Source organism: Anolis carolinensis, chromosome X (assembly GCF_035594765.1).
Source record: "Anolis carolinensis isolate JA03-04 chromosome X, rAnoCar3.1.pri, whole genome shotgun sequence".
In the NCBI taxonomy this organism is placed as follows: domain Eukaryota; kingdom Metazoa; phylum Chordata; class Lepidosauria; order Squamata; family Dactyloidae; genus Anolis; species Anolis carolinensis.
In genome coordinates, this window is record NC_085847.1 from 805444 (window position 1) to 824691 (window position 19248).

The 19248-nt window shown below is 42.3% G+C and overlaps 2 protein-coding genes across 7 annotated transcripts in view; both read left to right on the forward strand.

Moving 5' to 3' along the window:
• bcl7a (BAF chromatin remodeling complex subunit BCL7A) overlaps nucleotides 1-8669 on the forward strand; it is a 36039-nt gene extending 27370 nt beyond the window's left edge. Inside the window, exon 6 of the mRNA XM_062958680.1 lies at nucleotides 2481-8669. Coding sequence (XP_062814750.1) covers nucleotides 2481-2555 — 75 coding nt within the window. The 3' untranslated portion in view covers nucleotides 2556-8669. The remainder of the gene's footprint in view (nucleotides 1-2480) is intronic.
• A 1830-nt stretch (nucleotides 8670-10499) lies between these two features.
• The window catches only part of mlxip (MLX interacting protein), a 65698-nt gene continuing 56949 nt past the window's right edge, over nucleotides 10500-19248 (forward strand). For all 6 annotated transcript variants that reach the window (XM_062958682.1, XM_062958681.1, XM_062958683.1 and 3 more), the window contains exon 1: nucleotides 10500-11099. In XM_062958682.1, the coding sequence (XP_062814752.1) occupies nucleotides 10603-11099 (497 nt within the window). In that variant the 5' untranslated portion in view covers nucleotides 10500-10602. The remainder of the gene's footprint in view (nucleotides 11100-19248) is intronic.

Genomic DNA, 19248 nt, shown 5'->3' on the forward strand with positions numbered 1-19248 from the left:
GCTGATGTAGTTGATGAATTAGACTTTATAACATGTTTTACTCAGTATCACTGCCTGTGAGTTGCTGTGCTTCTTAACTTGCCAATACACATTAACCGCTATGGGATACATAAATGAAATATATTCTTAAAAGAACAATTTATTAAGTAACCAGAAAGATGATCAGTGTGCCATCTTGGGAAGAAAACAGTGACAAGTTGGGGCTGTATGTTTTCTTCCTCCTAAATTCCTACCAAAATCCCGAAGTGTTGAGAGAAGTGTGTGTGTTTTCGACATGTTTTTGAGCACAATTCCATTTGTTTGTCGTTGTCTGCTGCTCACATTATTTTCCCCTTTGTGTCTGGGAATTGTGTTGTAGTCTTGACAGTCCTCACACTCCAAAGGATGGTCTTTATGATGCTTTCTGTCTCTTGAATGATGGGAGAGAGGAATATCAATATTATACTAGTTTATCTCTTTGCGATGCAGTTAAAGTAGTCTGATCCCTGTTGAAAAACCTTCCGCTATTTTCTTTGTTTCTCTAATTCATTACTTTACTGGTAAGAATGTCTTCCTAATGAAGAGCATTGGGAATCCATTAATTGCGGCAAACTTAAGGCGAAAAAAATCCAACAACTACAAATATAATAATAATAATAATAATAATAATAATAATAATAATAATGATGATGATGATGATGATGATGTATATACTCGAGTATAAGCCTAGTTTTTGAGCCCTTTTTTAAGACTGAATGAAAAAGCTCCTCTTGGCTTATACTCGGGTGAAGGTCCCGGTTGGCTTATATTTGGGTTAGCTTATACTCGATAAGATATGGTACATTTATTATTTTTCTCTGTTATTATTGGCATTATTACTTTTATTATTTTTCTCTATTATTGTTGTTACTATTACATTTATTTTACTCTATTTTATTATTATTATTGATACATTTATTATTTCACTCTGATCTTATTATTATTATATTTATTATTTTACTCTATTTATTACTACAGTAGAGTCTCACTTATCCAAGCTAAACGGGCCAGCAGAAGCTTGGATAAGCGAAAATCTTGGATAATAAGGAGGGATTAAGGAAAAGCCTATTAAACATCAAATTAGGTTATGATTTTACAAATTAAGCACCAAAACATGATGTTATACAACAAATTTGACAGAAAAAGGAGTTCAATACGCAGTAATGTTATCTTGTAATTACTGTATTTACGAATTTAGCACCAAAATATCACGATCTATTGAAAACATTGACTACAAAAATGGCTTGGATAATCCAGAAGCTTGGATAAGCGAGGCTTGGATAAGTGAGACTCTACTGTACATGTATTATTTTCCTATATTTATTATTATTATTATTATTATTATTATTATTATTATTATTATTATTATTACATGTATTATTTTACTCTATTATTATTGTAACTACTATATTTATCTTATTTATTGTTATTATTAATATATGTATTATTTCACTCTGACATTATTGTTATTACATTTATTATTTTGCTGTATTTATTAGTATTACTTTATTATTTTATTCTATTATTATTAAAAGGATACATAAGCACATTTACATGGAAGAAGATTAGAATAATGATTTGATCAGAGTCTTATCTTAAATTTGAGCTTGATGTAAATATTCAAAAACATTTAACCTGATTCTTCAATTAATGTAAGTTTATTGGTATCTATTTTTATTTCTGAAACTTACCACTCTCGGCTTATACTGGAGTCAATGTTTTCCTAGTTTTTTGTGGTAAAATTAGGTGCCTTGGCTTATATTCGGGTCAGCTTATACTCGAGTATATACAGTAATAATAATACAGTGGAGTCTCACTTATCCAACATAAACAGGCCAGCAGAACATTGGATAAGCGAATATGTTGGATAATAAGGAGAGATTAAGGAGAAGCCTATTAAACATCAAATTAAGTTATGATTTTACAAATTAAGCACCAAAACATCATGTTATACAACAAATCTGGCAGAAAAAGTAGTTCAATACGCAGTAATGTTACGTAGTAATTACTGTATTTACGAATTTCGCACCAAAATATCATGATGTATTGAAAACATTGACTACAAAAATGCGTTGGATAATCCAGAACGTTGGATAAGTGAATGTTGGATAAGTGAGACTCTACTGTAATAATAATAATAATAATAATACTTTATTTTTCTATCCCGCCACCATCTCCCCGAAGAGTATTTTAACTGAATTATAAGAAAACTGATCCTTTCATAGTTAAAAGCCAATGTCCTGTTTCAATTTGTTGTGTTCAATAAATATGTACATTTTGTGTTGTGTTCAGTAAATATGTGCTATCATTTGCGAATCTGCAACTATGAAGATGAGTAATTTCAGGCATCATAGTGCGACCTCGGTGATGCTCGCCATATCCTTGGAATACAAGAATAAACTTGATTTTTTTTCGGACCGTTTTTGCTAATCCCTTTTCTTTCTTTCTTCTCTCACTTCAAGGACTCTGAAGGAGCGCCGCCTTCTAAAAAGATGAAAGTAGAGGCTTCCTCTCAACAAAACGTTGACGAAATATAAACTCTAGCTCTTTTTTTTTTCCTGGCCAGTTTTTATGTAAGGTACACCGGTGGGCTAAATTATAGAACAACTATAATTAAGTATCTTCTCTTGGATGAGGACAGAACTCCTAGGATCTTTGCAAGTTTATCCAGCGGAAATCCAAGAAAACCAAGCAAAGGCTTAACTCTTTTTTTCAGACACTGAAAACTTCTTTTCCTGTGAAGCAAAACCGTTGAGAATTTTAAGTTAACTGTCTCTGAAATGGTTGGAGTGAACAACTCAGGAGGGGTCGACGCACTGTTTCTAATGTCAGATTTACCATTATGTTGCTGCTGTATTTTTTTTTGTTTTGTTTCCATTCTCTATTTAACATTTTAAGATATTTAAGGATGGTACAGGTCAGGTATTCTCTCCTCATGTGAAGCTCATTGTTCGGATGTGATGTCTGCTTTTTGTTTCTTTTCTTTTTTTGTGCCTTGTGTCCCAAAACACAAAGAAACCAGTGCTCATTTTTTTAAGCTTGTTTTTTGGGCGACGGTCTCCCTTGCAAAGTGGCCGATGTCTGATGCCGCATAGGAAGCAATTCGCCGGGGGTCCGTCTCCCGCCGTTTGGTGCTTATTCTTCTAACATGAGAGAGAAAACCAGGAAGCCATTTTCACTGTTGCAGGCTAGAGTCATGGATTGCAAATGGATTTTTTCCTGACGTTACAGGGATAATTTATATCTGAATGTGTTGTACGGGAGCCGCAAAGAATTTCTCCTGTTGTGCATTGCACATGGAAATAAATGCACGGAAAAGATAGTTTGCTTTGGAGAAATTCGTGGTGAAATCCATCCGTCGGGCTGTTTTCTGAAACGTCTGTGCTCTGCTCTTTGTTTCATTGGTGGTGATTTGGATAATTCTTGAAACATGCAATGCTTTTCTTAAAAAGTACACGATTGATATATCTGTACCTGAGCATTTGGAAGAGGCGTTTGTTATAAATCGACATGCGCGTTAAGGGCCGACTGTCATTTTGAATATAGATTGGTTTTTTGCAAAACTGGATTTCCTTGCACTGTTCTCCAACCAGATCTTGACTGATGCATCTTCCAGCCTGTACTGTACTTGAAGCTTCTTTCTGTTTCAAGGGGAGTTTGTAAATACACTTTTCTTACTTCCACATTCTGTTCTATGTTTCGGAGAGGTTTTTCGTGTCTGTGGGCTTTGCGGGGTGACAGGTTGGGCAGGTCAAAACTCTCTGTAAATACTTGGTGCTTTGATACCTGTCGGAATAGAACGAATCCCCCCCAAATCATGACCCGATTCTCCTTGAAATCAAGGCACCTTTAGTTGTAGCGGTTTCCCGCGTTCTCAGTGGGACTTGGACTATGCTTCCTTTTGCACACGTTCATACAGTTTTCCCCAATGGCTGTGGAAAATGAGAAAGACTCACAAAGATACAGATGCGTTTTGAGGAAAAAGACGAGCCTCCTAGCCGGGAAGCCACCTATGAAATGGTAAGATCATTTTTGTATCGGAAGTGCCGGGTGACTTTTCAAAATTCGTCGATTACTCTTCCTGTCCAAACTGTTCACTTGTTTAACCTTTCTTTCTGGTCTTTTCAATGGTGAAAATGGCTTGGTTGTTTTTTGTTTTTTTGTTTTTTTTTTCAGTACTGTGTTGCATTTGCGAGGAATTATGGGGGGAAAAGGTGGAAGCGACGGAAGTGCGTTCCGTCAAACGTTTGTGGGAAATGAAAAAAACAGTTAACCATATGCACGAGAATCTCTTCTCTTCTGACATCGAAATAAACATGGTGAATCTCATCAAAATTCAATTTGGTTGGAAATTATTCGTGCAAACAGAAGTATCTTAGTGCTCAAATTGCAAAACCGAATATCTGAAAGACGTTATATTTGCACAGAATTGAATGGCAATTTGTTTTCTTGCGTTTCGTATCTGCTTCAGGATGACGACTGGTGACATAGCAATCGATATCGACCTTCCTAACCAGGGGTTGTGTTTTTTTTTATTTTGGAAAAAATAAACATGGCTGATCTATAAAATAGACAAAATATATTTTTTTGAATTTTTTAAACAAAGGTAATTATGTAGCTTTGAATTGATCAGTGCTCAAACGGTCTGTGGCTCGGAAACCATCACTGACCTATTGTCATGTCCGGTTGTTGCTGCCTCTAGAAGCTTCTGTTTCGTGGTGATGTCTTTTCCTTTCTTTTTTTTTAATAAATAAAAATTCCAAGGAAGTAGATAGGCTTTTGATTTCAACGCTGAATCCTGTATGTAATGAATAATAATAATAAAAAAGATATATAAATAGCACTAAAATACCTCAATTTTTTCATTAGGTAGAGAGAGAGAGATGCATTGGCATTACTGACATGGAACAGTTTTGTGATGAACCTGGCTTCTGAATTCTTCCTGTGGCTTTGTCCTCCAAGGAGGCAACAATGCCTACTGTTGTTGTATGATTACTCTTGTCTTGACAGGGCCTGCGGGTTCTTGATTTGCAGATGTTGCCCTGCATTTAAAAGATCCGTAGAAGTAGGCTTTGATGATCCACTCCATCGATGTATTAAGCAATGCTTGTTTTGCAAGGATGGTTATACACTGTCGAATGAATGTGTTTTGACACCATTTGAGCTGTCATCGCTCAATACTGTGGAATCTTGGGAGTTATAGAACATTATCACTCTATGCTTTAAAGCACATGCGTCAAACTCAAGACCTGGGGTGGGCGTGGCCCCTGCTCAAGAGGGCGGGGCTGAGCCTCTCCCCTAGTCCAAGATGCAGGGCTGGGAGGGGGAGGTGGGCGGGGCCACAAATGAGCAACCAGGACTGGGATGGGCGGAGTTACAAGCTCTGAGTCAGGGCTGAGCTTCTATCCCTGTCCTGCGGCGCCTGCCAGGACACAGGAGGCGGGGCTAGAGAAGGGGGCGGGGCCTCTTCCCAAGTGCCTCATGGGGCTGAACCTCTATATCCCGCCCCCATGTTCTAACAAGCGCCTCGGGAGGTATATAGAGGCTCAGCCCTGTCTCGGGCTCTTGGGAAGAAGCCATGCCCACTCCTCTAGCTCCGCCCCCTGTGTGTCCTAACAGGCGCCACAGGTGCTCAGCCCTGTCTCCAGCAGTTGGGAAGAGGCCCCGCCCTTAGCCCCGCCCTTTAGTCCTAAAAGGCCTCTCAGGGGAGGTATAGAGGCTCAGCCCTGTCTCAGGCTCTTGGAAGGAGGCCCCGCCCCCTTCCTTAGCTCCGCCCTCTGTGTCCCAACAAGCACCTCAGGAGAGGTATAGATTCTCAGCCCTGTCTCGGGCTATTGGGAAGAAGCCACGCCCACTCTAGCTCCGCCCCCGTGTCCTAACAGGCGCCTTAGGTGCTCAGCCCTGTCTCCAGCACATTTGGAAGAGGCCCCACCCCTCCCCTGGCCCCGCCCCCTTGCCCTAATAGGTGCCATCACCATCCCCCTGGATTGCTGCAACACCCACCAGGGGGTGGTAGCACCCACTTTGGGAATCACTGCTGTAGACATTATCATGACTAGATCTGTTGGGAGTTGGGATACAGTCACTTCCGGAAAGTTGCAGTTTGTTCGGTTAATAATAATTATTATATTTTTTATCTGCCGCTCCTCACGGCTCGAGGGGCTTGAATTTGGATACAAGGCTTGTGGGTAGGATATCTGACTTTAAATGTCCTTTCACCTTTCTCCAACCTCAGAGCTACAAATGCCATTGGGTTGCATTTGCCATTATCCCCAGTCCGCATGGTGGCTCATTAAAACTGATGGGAGTTGTCATTCAATAACATCTGGGGGTCCACCTGGGCAAAAACTAAGACCATTATGTAAGGAAATTATAGTTGGTCCTATATTTCCACGGATTCTCCATGGATTCAGTGGCTCTTTGAAGGCGACTATAAGGCTAATGGGACCCTCAATGGAAATGAGTTGGACACCTCTGCTTTAAAGAAAAGATACAGAGTAGGCATCTCACTTTCAATCTGTGGAATCCTGGGATTTGCAGTTTAGGGACAAGGCTTTAAAATCCTCCGTCAGGGAGGTCCTAATAATAATAATAATAATAAATAATAATTGTATTCTGTGCTATCTCCCCAAGAGGACTCACATAGTTTGGTGGGACACCAACCCTCTCTGCCAGAGAAGATAAAAACACTTGTCAAACTGCAGCTCCCAGGATCCCGTAGCCTTGAGCCATAGCAATTCAAGTGGTGTCAAACTGCATTTATTCGACAATGTAGATGGACCCAAAATGACTGAGCTCGGGACCCTTTTCCTGTGAAACCACTGGCAATGTGTAGTGAGTGGGGATTGGATTCTTGAAGCCCTCTTAGTGTCCGTCTGTACCTGTTTCCGAGGATTGGGTAGGAATCTGACCCAACCGTATGTAGAAATTCACAAATCGTGTACGGACTGTTACTAATCTTTTCTCAAAGTGCCTGATAACACTGATAGGCTGTTTTGGACGTGGGACAGGGAAACAAAAAACTTGAAAACTACAATAAAAGAGATCCCGATTTGCATCACTTGAGGCTCAGTGCTAGATCCGGCTTCTTGGGTTTTTGGCTATTTGGTTGTATGTACCTGCTTGGAGAAAGATATATTGGAAAGCACCGAGAAAATGTGTGCTGGGAAAGGTGTGTTGCCAACGGTGCCCCGTTTGGTGTCTGTAATGAAATACCGTATTGCAGTGTATAATAGCCACACTTTCCTATTTTTTTTTAATTGAAAAGGGGTGCGACTATTACGTGATTCTCTGGTTTCTGTTGGATTTTTTAAAAAACTGTCTTGCCTTCGAAAGGGGAGGAGGATGATCCAATTTCAAACAGCTCCGTTTCTGTTTGTTTTAAACTACAGAGCCATTTTTAAAACTACAAGGCGATTTGGGGCTGATTTTTCTTTCCTTTTTCCTTCCTCTTGAAGGCAAGACATTTTTAAAAAAATGCAAAATAGAGGCCTCTGAAGCTCCACTCTTCTCTCCTCCCTCCTCTTTCCAAGGCCTTAAGTCAGTTTACAAATCCTGGAATGGAGCTCTTTGGAAGAAGGCGGGAAGATCCGAGTTCCAGAGACCTCCATTTTATTATGTTTAGGCCTCGGAAGAAGGAGAGAAGAGTGAAGCTTCAGAGACCTCAATTTATAGTTGCCTTCGGAGAAGGAAGGGAGAGTCAGCCCCAAATGGGGATGTGTCTATTATGTGAGGAAAATAAAAAAATGCCAATTTTGGCATCCCCAAAAATGGTGCACGCGTCTATTATGTGAGGAAAATAAAAAATGCAATTTTTGGCATCCCCAAAAATGGTGCACAGGTCTATTATGTGAGGAAAATAAAAAATGCCATTTTTGGCATCCCCAAAAATGGAGCACACGTTTATTATGTGAGGAAAAATTTTTAAAACACAATTTTGGCATCCCCAAAAATGGAGCACGCGTCTATTATGTGAGGAAAATAAAAAATGCAATTTTTGGCATCCCCAAAAATGGAGCACACGTTTATTATGTGAGGGAAATTAAAAAATGCCATTTTTGGCATCCCCAGAAATGGAGCACGCGACTATTATGTGAGGAAAATAAAAAATGCCATTTATGCGACTATTATGCGATGAAATACGGGTAGTTTAAATATCCAAAAAATGCTTCCTTACATGCATGTTGGGCGTTTGGCTTTTCCATCACTAGACATTCGGCTAGCAAGGGAAACTTCCAAGTGAGACATGAAGGCCTTCCAGCCAGACGATTTAAAGCAAAACTGTCCGTTTTCCTTACGCTTAAGGGAGCAAAGTTGTTAAACATTCCAGAAAGCGCTGGCCTTGAGCAACAAATCCGCATCCAAATGACTGGCTTTTTTGGGGGGGACCTTTTCTTCATAATTGCGATGTTTGGGAATGTTCTTTATATCGAAAAGGCTTGGGAGAAGGTGTAAAGCATTTGGTGGTGTTTTTTTTTTTTTAAAGAGACCTAATCGTTCTTTTTTTCTCTCTCTCCATCTTAATACTGATTTTGTGTGTGTTGTACAGCAGTATACTTTTTCACTTATTTATTCCATCGGTAGCTATTGTTTGTACAATGTACAATGGTTTCATTTAAAAAAAAATAAACTTTTAAAACCACAACATGAAACGCAGTGTGGTGCTTCTGACTGAGAACCTCTAAAACCTCATCACGCTTCCAACCTGGCTGGGTTGTTTGAAAAAGTCGTTGTTTTATTTTACAAAATGCATAAGGTTGTGGGTGAACTGCAACTCCCATCATGCCAGGTTAACCCCCTGAAACACGATCAGTACTATAAATAACAAAGGCCAATTCCACCCTAAATCATCCAGCGTTCAAATATGGGCATATTGGGTATGTGTGCCAAATTTGATGCAGATCCATTGTTTTGAGTCCACAGTGCTGTCTGGATGTAGGTGAACTATAATTCCCATAAATCAAAGTGAATTTCTCCCAAAGCCCTGCTGCATTTTTTATTGGTTGTGGGGGATCTGTGTGCCAAGTTAGGTCCAGGGCTAATGTTGGTGGGGTCCAGAGTGCTCTTTGATTGCAGGAGAACTATACATCCCAGTATGTATAACAGCTATAAATCAAGATGAATTTCCAGTAGCTTTTTTTGTCGTGGGAGTTCTGTGTGCGAAATTAGGTCCAGGGCCATCATTGATGGGCTCCAAAGTGCTCTTTGATTGCAGGTGAACTATACATCCCAGTATGTACAACGGCTATAAAATCTAGGTGAATTCCTCCCAAACCTCTCCAGTATTTTTCTTTGGTCAGGAGGGTTTTTTGGTGCCCAATGTGGTCCAGGTCCATTGTCAATGCCCAAAACTCCTCCAGTATGTTTAGTTGCTGCTCAGTTCTGCTCAGATTGTTATGCAGATAGAGTTGAGTAGGAAAGGGGCGGGAACATGCAAATTTCACACCAATGGAGGGAGTAGGGAGCACTGGAATGTCTGTGGTGGAGGAAACAGTTTGAGAAGTTAACCACGCCATGGGTTGGGATCCTCACTGTGAAGACTCTTGTGTTCATGGGCTGTGCACACATTAAAAAAACTCACGCACAGGCCTCTCTACCAAGAACTTAGAAGGCCATCATACCCGGACAAGGAGGGGCGGGGTCTCCGAGAAGGGAGCAAGCCCCTCCCCTCAGCGGCAGGGCCACGCCCCTTTCCTGAGCCAAAGGGAGAAGCGAATGTCCGTTTCCTGGGGGGCGGGGCCTGCGTCCTGGGGGTGGAGCAAATGTACTGTGGGCGGGATGGGCGGCCTGGAGGCGGGGCGAGGGGCTTGGTGGCGGAGCAAGAATCTTGTGGGCGGGGCGTGCGTCCTGAGGAGAGGGGCGTGTTTCCTGGGGACGGGGCACGTTTTGTGGGCGGAACAAGACTCTTGGAGGCGGGGCGAGTGTTTTGTGGCCGGGGACGCGTTCTGGGGAACGAAGCGTGCTTCTTGGGAGGCGGGGCAAGCGACATGGGAGCGTGGTAAGTTTCTTGTGGGCTGAGGAGCGGGGCGTGCTTGTTGGGGCGGAGCAAGTGCTTTGGGGGTGGAGCGAGCGTCTTGAGGGCGGGGCGAGAGTCCTGGGGCGGAGTAAGCGTCTTGAGGAGCAGGGGAATCCTGGGGGGCGGAGCAAGCGTCCTGAGAAGCGAGGTGTCCTTTAGGGGGCGGGGCTTTCGTCATAGGGGCGTGGCGAGCGTCCTGAGAAGTTATCCTTTATGGGGCGGGGCTTTCGTCATGGGGGCGTGGCGAGCGTCCTGAGTAGCGGGGTGTCTTTTAGGGGGCGGGGCCTTCATCGTGGGGGCGTGCGCACTGAGTAGCGGGGCGTCCTTTATGGGGGCGGGTCCATCGTCACGGGGGCGTGGCGGGCGTCCTGAGAAGCGGGGCGTCCTTTATGGGGGCGTGGCGAGCGTCCTGAGAAGTGGCCTATGCTTCCTGGGGGCGGGGCGATCGTCGTGGGGGCGGGGCCAAGGCGCCACGCGAGGCAGGGGCGGGCCTGGCTGTCCAGACAGAGGCGGCGGCGGCGGCGAGGAGCGGAGCCTTGTGTCGCCAGCTGCCTTCCTGCCCGCTTGCCATGGCTGCCGAGGTGTCCACGCGGGCGGGCCGGTTCCGCCTGCTCTCGGCGCCTTCCTCGCGCCGGGCGCCGCTGGCGGCGGAGGACTCTTCGTCCTCGTCGGAGAGCAGCGGCGGCGAGGAGGGCGGGAGCTGCCCGTCGGGGCGCGGGCGGCGCGGCGGAGGGGCGCGGCGAGGCATCCCGGGCGGCGAGGAGGGCAGGCCCGGCCGCGCGGCGCAGATCATCCACTCGGGCCACTTCATGCTCTCCTCGCCGCACAGCGAGCACCCGCCCAAGAAGGGCTACGACTTCGACACGGTCAACGAGCAGACCTGCCAGACCTACCGCTTCGGGGCGGCGGCGGCGGGGGCCGAGGAGGGCGGCGGAGGAGGCGGGCCCGGCGGCGGAGGCCCGGGAGGCGGCGGAGGAGGCCCGGGAGGCGGCGGAGGAGCCGGAGGGCGACTCAGCATCGACGCTTCGCTCACCAAGCTCTTCGAGTGCATGACTCTGGCCTACAGGTGAGGGAGGACGAGGTTTTCCCGCCATTTCAGGAAAAAAGAGGCTTCAGAGCAGGCCTGGGCCAACTTGGGCCCTCGAGGGGTTTGGGACTTCAACTCCCACAATGCCTCAGGCGCGTTCCTTTTCTCCCTCAGCCGCTTAAGCGGCTGAGGGAGAAAAGGAAAGCGCCTGAGGCATTGTGGGAGTTGAAGTCCCAAACCCCTCGAGGGTCCAAGTTGGCCCAGGCTTCTTGAGAGACCTTTCTCTGAGGGAAAATGTGCCCAAAAAAACGCATTCCCACCTTTTCTGAGGGAAAAAAACCCTCGAAGAAATGCTTCTAGACTTCTCAAATATCGAGTGTACATTAGACACATTTCTGAGGGGAAATGGGCCCATTCAAGTTCCTTCAGATTTGACCCCAAAAGAGTCCCAAATCTTTCCATATACGTTTTCTGAGGCGAAATGTGTCAAAAAAGTGTCTGAGTCTTATAATAATAATAATAATAATAATAATAGTCCTAGATACTTGGGAAGTGTTCGACTTGTGATTTTGTAATATGAAATCCAACATATACATTTTGTTTGCTGTGTCATAATAAAATAATGATGTACAATACAGTAGAGTCTCACTTATCCAACATAAACAGGCCGGCAGAACGTTGGATAAGCAAATATCTTGGATAATAAGGAGGGATTGAGGAAAAGCCTATTAAACATCAAATTAGGTTATGATTTTCCAAATTAAGCACCAAAACATGTTATACAACAAATTTGGCAGAAAAAGTAGTTCAATATGCAGTAATTCTATGTAGTAATTACTGTATTTACGAATTTAGCACCAAAATATCATGATATATTGAAAACATTGACTGCAAAAATGCGTTGGATAATCCAGAATATTGGATAAGCGAATGTTGGATAAGTGAGACACTACTGTAATAATAATAATTATTATTATTATAAGACTCAGACACTTTTTATTTGTATTTATTATTTTTATTTATTATTATTATAAGACAGACACTTTTTGACACATCATAATAATAATAATAATAATTATATAAGTGTTTGACTTGTGATTTTGTGATACGAAATCCAGCATATCTATCTTGTTTGCTGTGTCATAATAATAATGTACAATAATAGTCTCCTAGAGTGACTGCAGAAACAATAAAACCCTTCTGTTTAAATAAAAAAGTCTTCCAGAATCTTTTGATATCAAGACTATATCTGTCTCCTGAGGGGAAAACATGGCCACAAGAAATCTTTTGAGCATGTCTCCATTCTTTTCCATGGCGAGACATGTCCAAAAAAATAGTCCTGAATATTGAGATATAGAAGCCTTTCAAGGCCGGAATCATTGGGTTGCTGTGAGTTTTCCAGGCTGTCTGGCCATGTTCCAGAAGCATTCTTTCCTGGAGAGAAAAGAAGGGTATAAATTAATATACAGTAGAGTCTCACTTATCCAAGCTAAACAGGCCGACAGAACCTTGGATAAGCGAATATCTTGGATAATAAGGAGGGATTAAGGAAAAGCCTATTAAACATCAAATTAGGTTATGGTTTTACAAATTAAGCACCAAAACATCATGTTATACAACAAATTTGACAGAAAAAGCAGTTCAATACGCAGCAATGTTACGTTGTAATTACTGTATTTACAAATTTAGCAACAAAATATCACGATGTATTGAAAACATTGACTACAAAAATGCTTTGGAGAATCCAGAACATTGGATAAGCAAGTCTTGGATAAGTGATACTCTACTGTAATAATAGTAACAACAACAACAATAATAATAATTGTTGTGAGTATTTATAAAACTAATAAGCTCCCTTTCCCCTTCAAAGACAGTTTAAGTAAATGGCTTGCTGTGTGTTTTCTGGGCTGTCTGGCCATGTTCCAGGAGCATTCTCTCTTGATGTTTCACCCACATCTATGGCAGGCATCCTCAGAGGATGTGAGGTCTGTTGGAAACAAGGCAGATGGGGTTTATATATTTTAGGAATAATGTCCAGGGTGGGAGAAAGGACTCATGTCTATTACAAGCAAGTGTGAATGTTGCAATTGGCCTGCTTGATTAGTACTGAATAGCCTTGCAGGTTCAAAGCCTAGCGACTTTCTGCCCAGGGGAATCCTTCGTTGGGATGTGTCAGCTGGCCTTGATTGTTTCCTTCTGGAATTCCCCTGTCTTCTGAGTGATGTTCTTTGTTGATGGTCCTGATTTTAGCGTTTTTAGTACTGGTAGCCAGACTGTGTTCATTTTCATGGTTTCCTCCTTTCTGTTGAAATTGTCCACGTGTTTATGGATTTCAATGGCTTCTCATTGTAGTCTGACATAGTGGTTGTGAGAGTGGTCCAGTATTTCAGTGTTCTCCAATAATATACAGTGTCCAGGTTGGTTCAACAAGTGCTCTGCTATGGCTGACTTCTCTGGTTGAATTAGTCTGCAGTGCCTTTCGTGTTCCTTGATTCGTGTTTGGGCAATGCTGCTGCGTTTGGTGGTCCCTCTGTAGACTTATCCACAGCTGCATGGTATACGGTCGACTCCTGCAGAGGTGAGAGGATCCCTCTTGAAATCAAGTACTTAAATATTAAGGTTGTGTTTGAAGAGATATTCCAGAATTGTGAGGAATTGTGAGGTTGTGTAACAGAATTATCTGTTACAGGTTTTGGGGGAGGGAGGTGCCGTGTTTTTACTGAAACTTCCCAAAGGCATTTACAAAGCATACATAGGGGGGAAAAGGAAAGGCAGGAAGAAAGAAGAGAAAGGAAGGATCCAGATCAGTTTCTCTTTCCCTCATCTTTTCAGCAATGAGTGAAACCATATGGCAAGTTTACACCTCTCTTACATATCCTGCTTTGTATCAAATCTACCTATGGTACTAATAGAATAATAGGATCGTAGAGCTGGAAGAGACCCCAGGGATCATCTAATCCAACCTCCCATTTTTTTCGTGTCAGGAGCAACCGGAGTTGCTTCTGAAGTGAGAGAATTGGCTGTCTGCAAGGATGTTGCCCAGGGGACACCCGAATATTTTGATGTTTTTACCATCCTTGTGGGAGGCTTCTCTCATGTCCCCGCATGGAGCTGGAGCTGATAGAGGGAGCTCATCTGCGCTCTCCCTGGGTGGGATTCAAACCTGGCAGCCTTCAGGTCAGCAACCCAACCTTCAAGTCATGAGGCTTTTATCCCCTAGGCCACCAGAGGCTCCATATCAAACCCCCTGATTGTCCAGGAAAAGCACAAAGTATCCCTTACAGATGGCCATCCAGCCTCTTCTTAAAAGTTTCCAAGGAAGGAGCCTCCACCACACTACGGGGCAGAGAGTTCCACTGCTGAACAGCTTGTACATTCAGGAAGTTCTTCCTAATGTTCAAGTGGAATCTCCTTTCCTATAACTTGAACCCATTGCTCAGTCAGGACTGCACAATTAAACAGGAAATAACACTTTCAAAGTAAGGAACATAAAATGGTTTCACATTTTGTCACGTAGTGTAATCAGAATCATTTTTTCCTGAAATGTCTAGTTGTTTTCTAGAGTCAATAAAGACTTAGCACTTGCAGTAAGTTGCACTGTGAATGTTATCAGTCTTTATCACCTAACAAAGATAGACACATATCTTTGAAATGGAACAATTGTTATGATTCCTTAGATAACTCTCACACCCCCTTGTCTTCACAACAACCCAAGGTTCCCGAGCCTTGAAGCTGCAAAAGAAAGCCAAGCTGTGGTTCAGTTCCAAAGGGCTATCTTTTGGCATTCTGTTTGGCTCGCCCAGCCCGGCCCTTCAGGAACTGAACTGAACCAGGAAACAGAACTTGTGTTCAGTTTCCTTCCTGGCTGTTTGTCTTTTGTGGTTTCCAAAAATTCTCCTCTTTGTTTTCCTGAAGGTATCAGGAAAACAAGAAAGCAATGACTATTCCAGGAGGATTCATACAATACAGACCATGGGGATGTTTGCATCCTTTAAAATAAAGGTTGCCCTATGTCCCAAGATGTTTATGTGGCCCTCAGTGCTTCCCAGGATCCCGAGACTGGCCTTTTTTCTGGTGAAAACAAGTTGTGGAAACATCCAGGTTGTAACAATAGTATCCCTATCAATAGATAGTATTTTATCAACAAAAATAAGTATATTTCACAACAGGAGTGGATTTCCTGGCACTGTTTTTAGTTTTAATTCAGTTGTCCATGTGGACCATGGAGAGTCCCAAGGCATAAAAGTTGTTGTTATTATTATGCTATGCTTATTTATACCCCGCTTTTTCTCTCCACAAAGGAGACTCAAAGCTGCTCACATTAATAGCATTTCAATACAATTTAAAATCCAAAAACATACAAACATTAAAATTGAATTAAACATCCAAGGTATTAATGAATAATGAACAGTTTAAATCCTTTAAAATTTCCCTGCTTACATTACTCACCCTTGCTCTAAAAGTCCGCAAGATGAGAATTGTGTGATATAATGAATGGATAATTCAAAAGAAAATACTAACAGATGTGTTGGGTCTCTCATAGGTTCCTTCAAAATCCCACATTGTCTGCTTTGAACTGGAATATATGACAGTGTGGACTCAAATAACCCAGTTCAAAGCAGATATTGTGGGATTTTCTGCCTTGATGTTCTGGGATATAGGGCTGTGTGCAAGGGCCCTTACAAAGGTTATGAGGGTCTGCTTTGTCCTGTAAGTAGCCAGCTCTTGCTTCAATCCGCCTCCAGATTTGCCAAAACAGTTAAATGCAACTCTTTGTCGAAAGCTCTCTACCATTAGAAATCTTTCACTAGTTCAACCCAGCAATTTGCTTTTGGCGTGCTCAGTCCTCTTGCCAATTGCAAGAAAAACATAGGTTTCAATTTTCCCAGCACCGTGCCTTTTCCTTTGTTTGTGTAACAGTGAGAACGTATATGTGACGAAGTGTGAAAAGAAGCTTTTGAATGAGAGGCTGATCCCGGGCCAAGGTGAGCATAATGGCTGGGAATTCCAGTTACAGGCTATATAATATCTCCTTGGGTAGCTTGTTGATCCCAGCTCTGGAACGTGAGCTGTGGAAAAGTCAGCTGAGATGTGATGACAGACATGAACAGCCTCGCAGGATCAAACTAGAGTCTTGTGTACTCCACCTTCCTGTTTCCTTTGGGTTGGTTGGACATCAGCAAGCACCATATTTTATTTATTTATTTACAGTATTTATATTCCACCCTTCTCACCCCGAAGGGGACTCAGGGCGGATCACATTATACACACATAGGGCAAACATTCAATGCCCATAAACAATCATATTGCCATGATCCAAGAGCCCCTCTCTTTCATGGAACTGGGCTGGACTTGAGCTAGTACTCTGGAAGACAAGACCCTTTCCTATGAGGAAATGCAACACTTAAAATTCCTGCATAGTGTGGAAAAAGTGCATAGATCAGAAGTTTTTTCCCCTCTTTCGTAATGCTAGAAAGTGAGAGTGAGCCAGTGGTGCCAAATGGCGAGAAATTCAGAGCAGCCAAAATCAGCATTTTTTCTTACACCGTGGCATTGACTGCCTGTACGATGTGTAGATGGCAACTTATTCAGAAGGATTTAAAAGAAAATTCATCTTGTTTATGGAAGATACAAAGTCTCGTGACTGTTACTCGTGATAGCTATTTATTAGAGGCGGCAGACAGGAACGTGGTGCCGCCCTTTAGTCAAAGTTGAGGACTTTCCATTTGTTTGAGGCCTTTGGTCTGATCTTTAAACCCAAGGGTTGTGCTTCCATTTAAGGCAAGTTTATTTAAATGTTATAGGGAGCAAATTCCAAAACAAAGCCTGGTTTAGTCACGCTAAATTACATTGTTTCACGTGGATCGTGAAGCTGTGGTGTTTTTTTTGTTTGTGATGATGGCTCTTTTTTCAAGGCACGCTAGTATTATCCTGGGGCCAAATGGGCGATTAACAAATCTAGCCCGCATATTGTTTGTCCTATGCTGTGCACCTGCTGTATGTCACCTGCTGAAACAATGCAATCTACAGGAGTTTATAATCTCTCTTTTGAGATTGTCAAAGATTCTAGGAGCATTGTTGTATCTGCCGCCTAAAGACTGAAGTATGACAATAATGAATTGAAAGATCAGCTTGAGCTGTGGCTGGTTCAGAGGAGATTACACGGCCGGCCACGTTTACATTTCCTTTGTCTCAGAATGCTTTGTGGCAACAGTCTCCCTGCTGTGGATGGAAAACTTCCCAGCTGTTTCATAAAAGAAGTTTGTCAATGTTAGATTCACTCAATTCTTGTCATAATTTTCTTTTCTCCTGTTGAAGGACCAAGGGTGAGAAGAAGATTGCTAGAAGCAAAGTAGTATCCAGATAATACATCATAATACTATGTCCACACCTCATTTTGGAGGTGAGAATTAACATAGGTGGTTTTTGTCATCTGCTAGTTCGGGCAACCTCAGTAAAGAAGATTCAGAGGCTTAGACTAACTAATGCGTATGTTAACCCCCTTACCTTCCCTCTGATGTACTAACCTGGTATGCATCTATCTTAAGCAAAGTCTCCTTAACAGATAAGAGCATCGCCGACACTGCTTAAGGAGGTAAAGCACGCAACTGGATCAATGTAGGCGTTTCTCTATGATAGTGCATTAACCTGCCCATGAATAGGTGACACAGTTCTCCAGATTCTGAGCTCCCTTCAGAATCACAAACAATATTAACACATCCTTTTAAAGGCAAGGGACAAAAATCAATAGCTGTGGAAAGAAAATCATATTTGTCATTGACTTCACCATTATGATTGACTTAGTATTATCATCCCTATATACAGAACCTCACAGTGACCAGCTTAGATGAAGGTCTAAATTTCAGTAACCATTTTGAAATTTTGGTACAATTTTGATTGAATCAACAGCTTGTTAGTAAAGGAGATATTCAATAATAATAATAAAACTTTATTTATACCCCGCCACCATCTCCCCGCGGGGACTCGGGGCGACTCACATTGTTACAAAAGTAGCAACACAAATACATTAGCATAATATACAAAGATTAAAACACAATCTATATATATAAAAAGGTAATGGAATCACGGCACCGGACAAAACAACTAAACTAAACGCCCCACAACCTTGAAAATTGACAGCACAACCTCTCATCCACGCCTCTACGTTCATAAAACAAAACAAAAGAAAAATTAAGTCCTAGCCACAGCAACGCGTGGCTGGGCACAGCTAGTAAGGTAATAAAACAAAAGTTAATACAACAGTAATAATATCAAACAAGCATCAATACAATTCAGTCAAACTTCATAGGTGGGGGGACTGCAGCAGCAATATAAAGCTAGAATCATTAGATTAAAATACCCAGATAAGAGGGACCTAGTAAAATTCAGAATAGAATTATAATGAGCCTGGTCATCCAATGGTCATCAATGTTTTCAAGTTATTAAATTTCACGTTTTCATTTTGTTCCAAGATGTTGTTCTAATTATTAGACTCTATATTACTATTAAATGATAATTATTACTAATATTGGTGGTTTGAATCCGGGGAATCAGGGTGAGCTCCTGCTGTTAGCCCCAGCTTCTGCAAACCTAGCAGTTTGAAAACACGCAAATGTGAGTAGATCAATAGGTACCATTTCTGCGGGAAGGTAATGGCGCTCCATGCAGTCATGCCAATGGCCACATGACCTTGGGGGGTGTCTATGAACAATCTCTGGCCAGGGTCAACCTGTCGAATGCTTCGTCTTAAGGCAGACAGCAGACTGACAGTTTTCTGAACTGATTAGCTGTCTCGCCCTTCGTGGCTAAATCTGTCACTAATGAACACAGCAATAACAGCTGAGCTCTTCGCAAGGCAATAATGAATAGCAGAACATTTTATTTGTATTGTGAAGATTTAAAAAAGGAAATAACAATACAGAAATGTAACCGATCTGGTGGAACAGAAAGAAACTTGCATGTACTAATCAGAGGACTTTTTAAGTCCCTCTCAGTGTGTGAATACATTTATCATTTAAGCTTAGAATGAGTTGAGTGCATGGTTTCAAGTGTTAGTCTGTTCCATGGTTGGGCACATTGTTTCATTTCTTCTTGATGTTCAGAGCCAGGGGTGATGTTCTGGGATAAACCAGGGCAGAGATTGGAAGCAACACCAAAAGAGGCAAGTTAATTAAGAGAAATGTGTTTA